Source organism: Chiloscyllium punctatum, chromosome 15, assembly GCF_047496795.1.
Source record: "Chiloscyllium punctatum isolate Juve2018m chromosome 15, sChiPun1.3, whole genome shotgun sequence".
NCBI lineage: Eukaryota > Metazoa > Chordata > Chondrichthyes > Orectolobiformes > Hemiscylliidae > Chiloscyllium > Chiloscyllium punctatum.
This window is the reverse complement of record NC_092753.1, coordinates 35,293,914-35,310,309: the sequence shown is the minus strand read 5'-3', so window position 1 is coordinate 35,310,309 and position 16,396 is coordinate 35,293,914. Positions and strand designations below refer to the sequence as shown.

Sequence of the window (16,396 nt, the reverse complement as noted above, 5' to 3'; positions counted from 1 at the left end):
GACCATTTTTGAGCTCCTTCCTCGCCTGCCTGTAATCCTCTATAGCTGAGCTTGACCCTAGCTTCCTCCACCTTATGTAAGCTACCTTTTTCCTTTGACGAGAAGCTCCACCGCTCTCGTCATCCAAGGTTCCTTTATCTTACCACTTCATGCCTGTCTCAGAGGGACATATTTATTCATCACTTGCAACAACTGTTCCTTAAACAGTCTCCATATGTCTATAGTGCCTTTACCATGGAACAATTGCTCCCAATCCATGCTTCCTAACTCATGTCTAATCGCATCATAGTTTCCTCTTCCCCAATTAAATATCCTCCCATTTTGCCTAGTCCTCTCCTTCTCCATAGCTATGTAGAATGTGAGGCAATTGTGGTCACTAAGCTCCCATCACAAGATCTGATACCTGCCCCGGATCATTTCCGAGCACCAAATCTAGAATGGCCTCTCCCCTCGTCGGCCTGTCAACGTACTGAGTTAGGAAACCCTCCTGGACACACCTTACAAAAACAGCTCCATTCAAATCTTCTGCTTGAAGGAGGTTCCAATCAATATTGGGAAAGTTAAAGTCACCCATTACAACAACCCTACTACGTCCACACTTTTCCAAAATCTGCCGACCTATGCTTTCTTCCATCTCCCTGCTGCTATTGGGGGGCCTGTAGTAAACCCCTAACGAGATGACTGCTCCCTTGCTGTTCCTAATTTCCACCCACACTGACTCGGTAGGCAAATCTTCCTCGACAATGGAAGCTTCTGTAGCTGTGATACCCTCTCTGATTAGTAGTGTTACACCCCCTCCTCTTTCTCCCCCCTCCCTATTCTTTTTAAATGCTCTAAACCCTGGAAAATCCAGCAACCATTCCTGCCCCTGAGAAACCCATGTCTCTGTTATGGCCACAACATCATAGCACCAGGTACTGATCCATGCTCTAAGTTCATCACTTTTATTCCTGATACTCCTTGCATTAAAGCAAACACACTTTAACTGATCCCTTGGTTCCTTCCCAGGAAAAGCCTTCCCACTAGCTGGTCTACCTCTTGCTATTGCCTCATCTGCATCAACTCTCACCTCCGGTATACAGCACAGGTTCCCACTCCCCTGCCATACTAGTTTAAACCCTCTCGAACTACTCGAGCAAACCTTCCACCCAGGACATTGGACCCCTTCCAGTTCAGATGCAACCCGTCCTTCTTGTACAGGTCCCACCTTCCCCAGAAGGCATCCCAATTATCTACATATCTGAAACCCTCCCTCCTACACCAGCTGCGCAGCCATGTGTTAAGCTGCGCCCACTTCCTGTTCCTCGCCTCACTATCTTGTGGCACCGGTAGTAAACTAGAGAACATTATTCTGTTTGTCCTGCTTTGCAGCTTCCATCCTAACTCCCTGAAATCACTTTTTATACCCTCGATCCTTTTCCTGGCTATATCATTAGTGCCAATATGTAACACGATTTCTGGCTGTTCGCCCTCCCCTTTTAGAATCTTATACACCCGATCGGAGACGTCCCGGATCCTGACACCAGGGAGACAACATACCTTCCGGGAATCCCGATCCTGACCACAAAGTGTCCTGTCGATTCCCCTAACTATCGAGTCCCCTACTACGAGTACTCTTCTATTCTGCCCCCTTCCCTTCTTTGCCACAGTGTCAGGCTCAGTGCCAGAGAACTGACTGCTATGGCTTTCCTCTGGTAGGTCATCCCCCCAGCAGTATCCAAAACAGTATGCTTATTGCTGAGGGAAATGTCCACAGGGATCCCTGCACTGTTTGTCTATCCCCTTTCCTCCCCCTAACTGTAACTCATCTATCCTTGTCCTGAGTCTTAGGAGTGACCAACTCCCGGTAACTCCTCTCAATTAACCCCTCAGCCTCCTGAATGATTGTAGTTCATCCAGCTCCAGCTCCAATTCCCTAAAACGGTTTTCAAGGAGCTGGAGTTGGGTGCACTTCCCGCAGATGTAGCCAGCGGAGACGTGTGCCATGTCTCCCACCTGCCACATTCTGCAGGAAGAGCAAGCAACTGCCCTAGCATCCATACCCAACTTATCTGAACACCCACTCAGTACTAAAGTAGAAAGCTTAGTTCAAGTTGCTATAAAATTAATAACAAACTTATATTCAATAGAGGAAGTTTAGAATGAACCTTACCTTATTAACTAGGTTAGATGAGGAGGGCGGGTGGGAGACATTACAGTTGTAGAGTCTCGGGTTTAGCCGCCTTGCTGATATATATGGTCACTGCTTTCCTTTCCGGCTGCCCCTCTGGTCCTCGTCACTTCCTCCGCTGCTCCCGCTCCTTCTCTGCTGCTGCTCACACTCAAAATGAGCTAGGGACTTGGACCCCAAGATTCCTCTGCAGATCAAAGCTCCCAAGGGTCTGGCCATTTACAGTATACAGAGGAACCTCGATTATTCAAAGGACATGGGCGGGCTGTATTTTATTTGGTTAATCGAATTCCGGATAATCAAATGCCGGATAACAGTTTAGCCGAGCATTGAGACATTGCAATCTTGTCGGATAATTGAATGCCAGATAATCAAGGTTCCTCTGTACTTTCCTCTTAAATTTGACCTCCCAAAATGCATCACCTCACTCTCCTCGGATTAAATTCAATCGACCATTTCTCTGCCAAACTTTCCAGTTGATTTATATCCTGCTGCATTTTTTGACAACCTTCCTCACTCCCCACAACTCATCAATTTTCCCGCCATCTACAAACTTGCTAATCAGACCAGTTACATTTTCATTCAATTCATTTATATATTGGTGGAAATTAAAATGGAAACCAAAAAGAGAGCCTAAGAAATCCTCAGAAAGCTATACAGGTAGTAGAACGAGACCTAGTTTCCTTAGAACATACTAAGAAGGGGCAGTGTCTTAGAAGATCATAAATTCTTTGACTTTTGATGAGAATCAGATTACTGAAAGTTCTGAATATTTTATCTTGGAGGTATTTCCTTATGCTTCAAATCAAGGAGCTAAACCAATAATGATATTGAGATCGAGTGGAGCAAGTCAGTCACTGATGCTGGCTGACTGAAGAGAAATGGTAAAATGAGAAGTGTTGATGTTCCATCAGTTGCCTTAACTTCTCTGCTCCCCTCATGCATTTATAAGCTGTCTCCCCCTGAACTTGCTGCACACTGTTCTTTTAGGTCCAACCCTGACTTGGTTATGAAACCTATCGATATGGAGAGTATTGCTGTGGTCTGGAGTGGGGACCTGTACCCTGCAAAGGCTGAGCACCAACTCTCAGACATTTCCTCTGATCTCACCTTGGATCATGACCACATATCGAAGATCAAGCTATTATTTCCAGGACAGTCTCGTCTCCACCGGAGATCTCTCCTCTACAGTGTCCCACTCAAACCTGTCCAAATACGCGTAGCCCGTCTCTAGTTCCTCTGAAAAATCCACAAACAGGACTGCCCGACAAATCCATTGTTTCAGTCTGTTCCGACTGCCCTGACCTTATTTCTTCTCCTCTTGACTCTAACTTTTCCTCTCTTGTTCAGTTGCTCCTCATGCACATTTGTGAAATTTCTGATACTTTACTTTGGTTCCACAATTTCCAGATCCTCTTCAATATAGGGTACAATCTCTCTACTCATACATCCTCTATCAGGTTGTCTGAAGACTGTCCACTTCTTTCATGAAAAGAAGCTTGAACAGTCTACAACCACCAATCTCCAATCACTTGACTGAGCTTGTTTTCACTTTGAACAACTTCTCCTTTAAGTTATTTCACCTTCTCCAAGTCAAAAGTGTGGATATCAGTCCCAGTTATTCCTTTCTCTTTGTGATAAACGCGGAAAATCCCTTGTTCTGATCCTACTTCGACCTTCACCCACAACGTTTTCTCTGCATCAATTATATAATTGATGCTGCTTCCAGGGCTCATCCAGAATTAGAAATGTCAATCAATTTTGCTTCTCTTCTCTCACCTTCACCTGGCGCTTCCCTCTCCTTGATTTCTGTGTGTCTATTTCTGGAGATCAAGCAACTTCATTGGCTAGAGATAGGCTACCCATTCAGAACCCACAACTCCCAGAGTTACCTCAACTATACTCCTTCATACCCTACTTACTATAAGGATTCCATTCTATTCTTCCAGTTTCTCCATTTGCTGTCTTGTCTGTATCAATAATGCCAGGGTGAATCTGATATGACCTTTTATGTCAATCAATGATTCTATCCCCATGGTGAACAGGGTCCACAGTTATGTCTGACCTATCTCCTACACTTCTGACATCACCCTTTTCTCTCCCTCCCAGAACATTAGTAGGGGACTTCTTGTCCTCACTTGCCACCAAATGAATAGTTTCCAAATGAATTTAAAAATTCAAAAGATCATCCTCCACTATTACCACCACCTGCAGCATGATGCCACTGCCAAAGATATCTCCCCGTCCCCTCCCCTCTACTGTGAGGACTCCAAAGAAACTGGTCTCTCCATGGCACCCTCATCCACTGCTAAGATTTTGTCACTCCTCTATGGGTCCTTCCTATGCAACTGAAGAAGATGTAACACTTGCCCATTCACCTGCTCCCTCCTCACTGTACAAAGCCTCAAACATCTTTCAGGCTCATTTGCACTTTGTTCAATCTAGACTACTACATTTGTTATTCACTATGCAATCTCCTTCACACTGGTGAAACTAAATGTAGACTGGGTGACCACATTATGGGAACAACTTTGTTCTGACTGAAGGATTACTTTGATCTTCAGTTGCATTCCATTTCAATAAACCCCCTTGCTCTCATGCTAATATTTCTGTCCTTGATGCTACATTGACAACAGATGAGGTGAAGGACAATCTCTCCAAGAAGCAGATCCTCCAGCTGTTTGAGGTGAGTCACACTGAGGTGCGCTGCCAACGGACAGGAGTGGGTAAGGCATTTCCTGACACAACATAATAAATAAAAGGCCATTTGCCACCCTTTGCAGCTGTGGGCCTCCTCCACTGCCACTATCTCACCACCTAACGCCTGGAGGAAGAATACCTTATCTTCCGCCTCGGGACCCTTCAACCCCATGGCATCAATGTGGACTTCACCAGTTTTCTCATTTCCCCTCCCCCCATTTTACCCCAGTTCCAACCTTCCAGCTCAGCAACGTCCTCATGACCTGTCCCACCTGTTAATCTTACTTCCCTCCTGTCCACTCCACCCTCCTCTCCAACCTATCACCTTCACCCTCACCTCCATCCACCTACTGCACTCTCAGCTACCTTCTCCCCAGGCCCATCCCCTCCCATTTATCTCTCCATCCTCCAGGGTCCCAGCCTCATTCCTGATGAAGGGCTTTTGCCTGAAACATCGATTTTCATGCTCCTCGGATGCTGCCTGACCTGTTGTGCTTTTGCAGCACCAGTCTAATCTTGACTTTTGCCACCCTGTCATGCCACATCTTCAAGAACAAAAATTAAAGTTCAGGCTCCAAATAACATTCAGACTGAATGCTTTGTTTGCTAGGGCACCTGACCCCATTGGATAGTTGAGACACTATTTTGTCTAATTCCAGATCATGCATTTTACTTATCTTGGAATTTTGCTTTTCTGAAACAGAAAAGAAGCCAACAAGTCAGTCAGCGATATGAAATTTTGCGGTTAGCACTGTTCATGACACATGAGGATTATTTTGAGTTTTGACAGAGGCATTCACTTTATGAATGAGGTTGCTTGATCATTTTATGGGGAGAGGGAGAAGACATCAATGGTTCTCAAACTTCTTTTAATAATGGGCCACTTTTTCAAGTGGAAATTAGATGACAGGTTGGACCAAAGGGTCTGTTTCCATGCTGTACATCTCTATGACTCTATGAAAGAGAGAGGATCTCATAGAAATATATAGGATTCTTAAGGGACTTGAGTCCTTATGTATATTTAATGCTGAGATAGAGGAGAATCAAGGGTTATGGGGAAAAGGGCAGGAAAGTGGACATGAGGAGTGTCAGGTCAGCCAAGACCTTATTGAATGGGGAATCAGGCACAGAGCCAAAAGGTCAATTTCTGTTTCTATTTATACTCTTCTAGTCCTGGGCCAGCTACAGTGTTTCAATGGAGCAGATGAGAACTTGAGGAACAACACCTCACTTTCCACTTTAGCACTTTATAGCCTATAGGACTGAAATATTGAATTCTACAATTTCAGAGCCTGACTTCATGACGCCTGTCCTTTTTTGTTAATTTTTCTCTCCCCCGTCCCCCCACACAGACTTGTTTGTGTCGTTATGAAATTATCTATTTTCACCCTTCCATACTTAAATTTATATTCACTTGGCATCTTTATTTTTCAATTAGCAATCCCTTTCTTTGCCTTTTGCACTGAACCTCCACACCATCTGCTCCCCTTGTACTTCCTCTATCTATGTCAAAAATATAAATAACACCATTTTCCAACCACTTTCAGTTCTGAAGAAGTCATATCAGACTCAAAATAATTGTCACTTTCTCCACAGCTGCTACCAGATCTGCTGACCTTCTCCAACTTTTTGTGTTTGTTTCAGGTTTGCAGCAAACAAAACATTTTGCTGTTATTTGATTATACCATTTGCCATTCAGAGGGGTAAGTGAAGTAGAAGATATTATACACAGTTAAATTAAAGAGTGATTTAGTAAATTAAGAAGTTGTATTGGTATAGTAAAGGAAATTCCTATGGAAAAACCAATGCAAGTAAAAGAACCTGTCTCACAGGAGAAAGATCCTGACTGTGTCTTGACTGTTTGACTACATCGTATGCCCAGAGAATTAGGAAAGTAGAAGAGGAGCCTTTGAAACAGAGAGATAACTCAAATATTCAGTTATCCAAAATAATTTTGGAAAATTTTACTGGCAAAGATGAAGGCAAACAAAATAAGATTGATGCTCTCTCCATGGATGCTGCATAACATGCTGTGATTTGCAGTATTTTTTGTTTTCAGAATAACATTGACATGGTTAACCAACTTCTTCACTAGAACCATAACAAATAGATACGGAATTAAAGGGATTATATCAAACAGCCAACTCAGAAACGGAGTCAGAATCAATGCCAAAGTGTTGCTACTTGAAAGACTAAGTAGGAACAAGGAAATGGAGACTGACTCAACTTCTAGCCCATGAGGAACAGGCAGTGATGAAATATTACATGTGACTTTCAAAAGTCCAATGGTGGGGTGACTTAAACAGTCAGGAAATTCAGGCTAAAATATTATTTTTATTGGCTAGGGTTACATAAAAGATGTGGTCACATTTGCCAGTTATTCATACATGTCAGGTAGTGCCGAAACCCCAACCATTATTGGAAACAATTTCTTCATTCTGATATCAGCTTCTGAAGAACTGTTTATCAGACTGTTAATAGATTATATCGAATCCCTACTTAAATCCAGGAATGGGAATCAGTAACTTTTAATGATTGTGGATTTTCAACAAGACTTCCTGAAGACATGGTTTGGAGATGCCAGTGTTTGACTGGGGTGTACAAAGTTAAAAATCACACAACACCAGATTATAGTCCAACAGGTTTAATTGGAAACACACTAGCTTTCGTCGCCCGAAAGCTAGGGTGCTTCCAATTCAACCTGTTGGACTATAACCTGGTGTTGTGTGATTTTTAACTTTGAGGACATGGGCTTATGAAAATTTACAGTGAAAACTGTAGTGGAAAAGCGAACTTAATTTTTTTAAAAATGGGACATGGCTTGCTGAGAGAAGTAACATCTGAATCGTGATCTGATTGTACATCACAAGTATTCAAAGAATAATGACTACGTTGGGAATAAAAAAAATGTAAATATATTGTTTAGTACCCACCATCTCCAGGTGAATTGGAAAGATAGCATCAAATTTTGAAGACCAGTACACTTCTAGCCCAAATTTCAACTTTTGACAGCCAGTAACTTAATCTCTGGACTTCCCAAAGCCTGTGCATCAGCTACAAGGCATAAGTCAGGCATGTGATGGAATACTCCCTACTTGATCGGATGAGTGCAGCTACAAGATGCTTGTCACATTCAAGGACAAAGAAACCTGCTTGACTGGCACCACAGCATCCACTCCCTCCTCCACTGATATTCAGTAACAGCAGTGTGTGTTATCCACAAGATGCACTTCAGAAATTTGCCAACGATTTCAGAAACCACTTCAAACACAAGAGCACTTCCAGCTAGAAGGACAAGGGTAATCGGATACATGGGAAAACCATCACCTGCAAGTTCCCCACCGAGCCATTCACCATCCTGATTTAGAAATATATTGCCAGGTAACTCGGTCAAAATTCTAGAATTCATTCCCTGACGACATTGTGGTCTACCTTCATGAGGGTTGCAGTGCTTCAAGAAGATAGGTCACCACCACCTACTCAAGGACAACTAGGGATGGGCAATAAATGTTGGCCAGACATTTAACTTTTGTTGGATTTGCACTCATCCAGGCAAATGGGAAGTATTCTATCACATTTGTGCCATGTAGGTAGTAGGTAGGCTTTGGAGAGTCAGGTGGTGAGTTATTTACTGCAGTATTCCTAGCCTCTGACTTGTTCTGTACCCACTGTATTTATAGGGCAAGCCAGTTGGGTTTCTGATCAATAGTAACCCTTATGATATTGACAGTAGTGGATTTAGTGAAGGTAATGCGACTGAATGTCAAGGGGATGGTTGGTCTCTTATTGGAGATTGTCATTGCCTGGCATTTGTGTAGCATGAACGTTACTTACTACTCCTCAGCCAAGCTGAGATATTGTCCAGGTCTAGTTATATGTGAACGTGGACCACTTCAGTATCTGAGGCAGGTGGTGCTGCGCATCATGGAATAATTGGTGAACATTCCCACTTCTCACCTTATGATTGGGGGCAGGAAGAAGAGTGGGTATAACTGATGGCAAGCTGAAAACAGTTGGGTCTACGACACTACCCTGAGGAACTTCTACAGAGGTGTCCTAGAGCAGGGATTACTGCCCTCGAATAACGGCAACCATGTTCCCATGTGCTAGGAATGATTTCAATTACAGGAGGTTTTACCCCAAACCCCAATTTACACACTGATTAGTGTTTTGTGAAGGCTCCCTGATACCACACTTGGTCAAATGCAGCCTGAACATCAAGGGCTGTCATTCTCCCCTCAGGAATTCAGCTCTTTTGTCCACTTTTGAACCAAAGTTGCAATGAGGTCAGGAGCTGAATGGTCCTGGCAGAACCCAAACTGGGCATCACTGTTACTAAAAAGGCGATGGACCCTTACAACATTCTGGCAATATTACTAAAGTTTTGTGTTCTACAGCCCTTCTGTATCCAATGCTTTAACCTGCTCTTTGATATCATATGAAGTAAACAGAAATGTCTGAAGATGTTTGTGATGTCAAAGACCACTGAATCATCCACTTGCCCCTTCTAGCTGAAGACTGTTCAAGATCCATTGATACAGCCAAAGAAATATTAGCTTTTATAACAGCAGATGAATTTTATCAATGCAAAGTCTTGATGTTTAGAATGAAAAATGCATGTATAATGTTTCAGTGAAGGCATTAAGGAATTATATAAAATCATGTTTACATCCATGACTTTGTTGTTTTCAGCAAATCCTAGAGGGAACATTTACACCATTTGATTTAACTGTTTGATGACTACAAAGAACCAATTTGGTTAAAGAAGTGACTAAGAGTTAATTTGTCAAAGCAAAAGTCACTTATTTGGGCTACAATATAGAACCAGGCCAAGTTACACCTAGACATGTGAATTGGAAGGGCCATTTTGAATTGTGCCATTCCTGGGACAAAACAACATTTTGCAATTATGTTGACATGAGTGGATTTTAATCCAAGTTTGTTCCAAACTTCAGCAGTATCAGGTTTCTTTATCAGATTTATGAAAGAAAGGCAGAACATTTAAGTGAGAGGGAGAACAATGTCACAGTGCCTTTGACAATGTGAATGTTGTGCTGATAATCATACCAGTTTTACCAGCTCCGACTGTTAAGAATCATTCAAACTGGCTGTTGATGCTGACAGGAATGATAAAGGGCTTATGCCCGAAACATCGATTCTCCTGCTCCTCCGATGCTGCCTGACCTGCTGTGTTTTTCTAGCACCACACTCTCAACTGTTGATGCTGACAGTGTTAGTACATGGGCCATTTTACTATAAAATGATGAGATGGGATCAAATTTTTCTAAGTGACCATATCATCAGAAATAGTGGAGAATAAGACATTGAGCCTTGTGTTAACTTTATTTCAATGATATAGAGTTATGATATATTTCTATGTTGATAACTGGAAGAAACTGCTATTTAGATGAACCATGATCCTTTGAAATTCTGGGAAAACAGCCCCTTTCCTCCCAGCGGACTGACCCAGTCTTTCTGGGCATACAATCATCTCACAGATGCCAGATGAAACTGCCCTCACCCACTTACCTTCAGTCACATACCTGTCAAAATGGTTTTGGAACCTTCAAGCATTTTACTTATTGCAATACCGGTAGCTATTGCCTTTTAAAAAAGGGGAATGGGACCTTGCGAATGAAAATGACCACACTGAAAATTACATAGAGTACTCTTTGGTTAGAGTAAAACAGTAAAGAATATAATTACTCAGCAAGCCAAGCAGCATCTCTGGAGAAACCGATGTTTTTATGTTACATTTTTAAATTTCATACTTCAATCATGGACAGTACAGCTGTACTTTCCTTCTGCTCTTTCATGGTTAAATGCTCTTTTACTTTTAGCATGGTTAATATTCGGAGAACTGGCTTCAGCACTGCCATACCTGTACGTGAAAACTTTTATCAGGAACTCTCAGAGAGCTTCAAAAGTCCAGAAAATGTTGGAGGTGGGGGATAACTAAAATGCCCAATTATAATTTTCATAAAACTAGGATTTAAAAAAAAAACTTCTCTTCTGTCACATTAGGGAAAGTATTACATCATAACCGACGATGCCCGAAATTACATGGACCGCACAGCAAGAGACAGGAGGATGCCTGTTTAAAGGCCAGAATGGGGGAAGATGGGTCGCCCATATTGTGGCCTGGGTCGCTCTACGGTATAAACCCGCACCAATTGGGCCACAACCGCTCTCAGTGACACAACACAGCGCCAGCCCAGTTTATAACCGTGCCCACTACTCACGTCCGTCTTGAAGAAGACCACTCCGAAGGTATTGAAGTGACCTGTGAGGATACAAATGGCGTTGGCCATATCTCCCCCCCCCACCCCCCAACCCACTCCTCCACCTGAGCGAAACCACTGAAGACAGCTCACTTCACACATGCGCAGAGCGCTCTCTGTCCCCCACTCCAGCAGCAGAGAACCAGGGTGGGAAGATAGACTGGACATTTACCCTACTTTAATGCACACACTCCCCATCTCACTCGCTGAGCTCATTCATCGTTGGATATAATCTCTTCTCGTTTCTTCCGGATTTTTCAACCATAATCACAGAAAACTAGATATTAAGTACTAGAGCAAATTTCTCCTCACGCCTGGTCTATTTACCCTCAACAGGACTTTGTGGACTCATTGAATAATTAATGCCATCTAGACTCAAAAGGTTAAGCTTGCTTTCACTGTGATCTCTGACATTTGTTTGTATTTTCAGTACAGATCACAGCATCTGCAGTAATTTACTCCTAGTTGGATCCCAGCCTTGTTCTTGTAAGTGCAATTTTTCGGTATCAGCGTCCATATTAAGATAACTCAGTGTAAATTGGTAATGAATAACTAAATAATAGTATTGAATGAGATTATGAAATAGATAAATCATTTTAAGACCAGTTTTCAAAAGATTAAAACCACAACAGTCATCAAAACTGCACCTAAAACACCAAAATGAAAACTGCAAGCCACATGGTATCCAAACAAAAATTTAGCAACTTCTGCCTTGGATATACCCACTGTTGGAACAGCCAGAATTTATAGAACAGAAAACTCTGAAGACTGACGACCTGAGCAAATTTCTCATCACTCCTAAATTTTTAGTGAGTTGGTCATCCAACATTCTAGATTACCGAGTAAGAAACTTTCCCCTTAAATCTATCCTTCCAAGATCCTCACAAATTAGGTTTCAACTAGATCCCTTATAATTTCTTCTAAAGCAAAAGAGTATAGGCCTATTCTTCTTGAATGATTCCCTCACCCCATCATACCCAGAGGAACACAAATTATTGAAAATCCTTTAAACACAATAAACTGCATGCTTTACCCAGGTATTACTGTACTGATCCTCTATATAAAATAGATCATTTACTCCAGTCTCCTTGTAATAAAGTCAAAAACCTTTTTGTCTTCCATATTTATCGTATCTGCATGTTAACTTTGAATCCACCTGAGTGCTATTTCCCAACCCCCCCATCCCTCAATTTCTTCACCAAAAAAACAATTCATTTCAAGTTTGCTACCACAGCAGACTCATTTCACATCATGCCCAAACTGCCAGGTTTCCTGCTCATGTCCACCCTTTTGAAGCCCTCTAGTCATGTTAAAGTGTTTGGTGTGAAAGTATCAAATTCAAAAATGGTACACATTTATCTTTCACTAAAATAGCTGGTGAGCAAACCAAACCCAACCCTCAAGCTAAACAGTGTTTAAAAAAACTGCCCTGTTAACTCTTAAGTCAGTTTTATAACACGGAGATATTTTGGCCAATCATGTTCATTTTGTTTATCAAGCATCTAATTCCTTTGTCAGCACTTGGCACACAGCCTTGTAAGTATGGCATTCCAAGTGTTTGTCTCAATACTCAAAAGGCAAGGTTTCCACTTCTCACATCCTTAAGCAGAGTCCCTTCCTTTGTTTTATTATTGATTAAAAAAAAAAGATTCTGGAGAGCTGAAAACAAAAACAAATTGCTGGCAAAAATCAGATCTGGCAACATCTGTGGGGACAGAGCAGAGTTAATCGAGAGTCCAGTGACCTTTCATTAGAGCTGCTCTGATGAAGTTACCAGACTTGAAATATCAATGTTACTTTCTCCCTGCTGAACGTTGCCAGTAATTGCTGTTTTTGTACTCTTAGATGTACAAATTGAGGGATGTAGCTAAGGGATATCCTCCCCTCTCTTCGTTGTGGAGAACAACCCAGCCTATCTAGTTTATTTTTGTTACTGAAAGACTCCAATCCAGACAATATCCTTGTGAATCCCATAAACAAATTAAAACAAAACTCCCTCATACCATGTAGTGCAAGCATCCTTCCGATTGTGCAGCAACTAGAACTGCCCACAGCACCTCTGACTGACAAATGTTTGTCTAGTTTGATCAAACTCCCAGCTCTTATATTCAATGCCTTTCTGAACTCAGTGCAAATCAGCATTCCACTCCAACTGGAACCCTCAGCAGATGAACTGTTATTCTCTTCTTGTATGGGTGAATGCACAAAAAGGGGCAGTTTGAAGATATTCTGAAAAAGGCAGTCTTGTCATGCAGTGAAGTTTCAGCAAACTATTACTGGTGGCCCTCTTGCTGAGATTCTGGCAAAGAGGAACCTGAAACTGGAGGTGCACAAGATTCAACATGAACAAGCAAACAGCTGCCAAAACTGCAACACAGTTGGCTACAGCTACATCTACTCAGAAGGCAGCATTCAAACAGAGGATGATTAAACTAAAAAGAGTGTGTGTCAGGCTTCACATATTGTGAAGCATTAACTAAATAAAACCTGAAAAATAAAGAACAAGCATCCCAAATATCTAATGCCTTCAAGGATCAATGGGCACCACCATCCCTGTACTTTAAGGTCTTACCATTCACCATTTTGTTGTTTTGTCATTCCAAAATCCATCTCCTCACATTTAGCATTAAATTAAATTTAGTTGTTCTACCCATCTCACCAGCTTGTCTATATGGCCCAGAGACTTTCCTCCATTATTTACCATATCAATTTTCAAGCCATCTGCAGTTACTGTACAAATCATTTATGAATTGTAGTGTACTTTAATGATTTAGACAAAGTAACAAAGCATCAGGCTCTGCAGTACACACTGGACATGCTTCCAGTCACCAGAACAACCCCCTCCTTTCTGCCACAAAGGAAAATTCAGATCCAATTTGTCAAATTACCATAGGCTTTTACATTCTTGACTAGTAGTGATACCACGTCAAAAGCTTAACTGCTGATGTCCATACAGACAGCACAACTCAAATCAACAAGTCTAGTCAATTCCTCAAAAATTGACACGGTCAGTCTCCCCAAAGTCAAGCCAATTCTCCATTTAATTGTTAATTGAGATTAATTGTTAATCAATTTCTTCCAAAAACATTTGCCAACCCAGTTACATCTGACTGCAGTTTCCTGGTTTGTCCCTACCACACTACTTGAATATCATGAGCTGCCCTTCAGTTCTCTAGCACCTCTCAGATGACCTGAGAGACTTGAAAATGAAAGTCATATCTTGGCAATCTCCTCCCTCAGCTCCAAAAGTCTGGGATACACCTGGAGATTTATCCAATGCTGTCTGCTAAAACTGTTAATAGCTCCTCCATCTCAATGCCAAATTGAGAAGTTATATCATAATCACATTACTAATTTCTACACCTACATCACCCTTTTGCATATGCAGTACAAATGTCAAAGTACTCATTGAAAACCTCACCTATCTTCCAGCTCCTTTCAAATTGGCTCCTAAAATCAACTCAACTGCTTCCCTGCTTTTGCTCTTGCTCCTAATGTACTTGAACCCTTAAATATTCCCTTATTTCACCCAACGCTCTCAAATGTGTCTTTGTGATTCCTAATTTCCATGAAATTCCCAGCACTACCTACACTCTGGTTTCTGATTGGAGTCCTTTACCTGCCACAAAGCTTCTTTTTTACTTATCCAATCCTGTACATCACTTGACATCAAGATTGACAAACTTGGATTTACTGTTCACCTAAAGTAGAAATCCATGCGAACATATTATCCCCAATACAAAGTCCTAATTTCATGTAATACTGTAGAAAAGGTACAATTTATTGAAGATCTCTAATCTCTATAGACAAACAAGAACCAATCCATGACTAGTCAGGGCACATATCCCTTGGAAACTCTTCACAATTCACTAGTAGAGGCAATATTACAAACAAATGCTATTTTGTGGTTTTTAGTACTTTAGAAAATGCAGACAGGTTAATTTCCCTCATGGCAGTAGAGGACCAGAGGGCAGTCTCAGCATAAAGGGACAACAATTTAAGACTGGAATGAGGAAGAGTTTCCTGAGTGTTTCATGTGTTTGGAACTTCTGCCATAGAGAGCTGTGGGGGCAGAGTCCTTGAAGTACATTTAAAGCTGAAATGGATAGGTTCTTAAAATCAAAATCAGTCGTAAAACTAAAGGTTGAGGAAAGCACAGGAAAATGGACGAGAGGACAGTCTGATCAGCCATAATCCTATTTATCAGCAGAGCAGGCTTAAGGGGGTAAACAGATTCCTCTGGTTCCTACTTCTCATGGTCTTACTGCCTGCTGTTGACCCAGAATGACCTGAACATTCCAGCTCTTAAAAAGGCAGCAGCTTTCAAAGCTATTACTGTTAGACAAGGCAGTCATGTTGGATCAAGCTGGAATCTCACTATTCTTCAGGAAAGCTGTGAACTTTTAATTTATGAACAAAGCAAATGCACCTGGCCATCTTTCAGTTCTGAAGACAAGTTCAACTCAAAGTTGTGGCTTTGCATACAGCGAACAAATGACTGATTGCTTAATTAAAAGCTTAATGTTAGAGTACCCCTGCACTGAAGTTTAGATTTATGACAACATGTGCCAAATCAAATTAACCATAGCATCCAAGGATGTGCAGGTTAGGTGGGTCAGCCATGGTAAGTGTGGGGTTACAGGGTTAGGGTTCGTAGGCTGAGTCTAGGTGGGATGCTCTTTGGAGAGTTGGTGCAGACTTAATGGCCTCTTTCTGTACTGTAGAGATTCTATGATGGTGTAAGATATTAGGACCAAGGGCAAAAATCAGGAAAAGGTACATAAAAAGGAATATCAAGAGGGACTGAGGGAATTGAAGGAAGGAAGGAATTGTTTACTCTAGAGATGAAATAAAAATAAAATCTAACTTTTCAATGGGATTTTCACGTTAAGGTTCAGCCAGTTACGCCATACACACAAAAATAAAAACAAATTTTACAAGGGCCACACAGCCACCTTGAGCTCAAGATCCCAAGGTTTGGCAGCACATTATTTGGGAAAACCCAAATTTTGGACCACAGTACCGCCTAGGACAATATCAAAACTTGGCAAGTTTTAAAGAACATATGGAACATTGTCTAATGCTGACCTTTTTTAAACTAACACCCTAGTTTCACTCCACTGTCCTTTGTAGTTTGTAATTTGTACAGTACTGCAAGAACCAACTTATTGTTCAATTTTGACAATAAAGATGTTAACATTTCAAATTTTGAAACTGTTCAGTGCTTACCATTAAGACACTTGGA

The 16,396-nt window shown here is 41.5% G+C and overlaps 1 protein-coding gene across 1 annotated transcript in view; it reads right to left on the bottom strand.

The window, feature by feature from the left end:
• Window positions 1-11,181, bottom strand: part of LOC140486195 (superoxide dismutase [Cu-Zn]-like) — a 35,201-nt gene extending 24,020 nt beyond the window's left edge. The window contains exon 1 of the mRNA XM_072584982.1: window positions 11,113-11,181. Within this exon, the coding sequence (XP_072441083.1) occupies window positions 11,113-11,181 (69 nt within the window). The remainder of the gene's footprint in view (window positions 1-11,112) is intronic.
• Window positions 11,182-16,396: the final 5,215 nt, after the last annotated feature.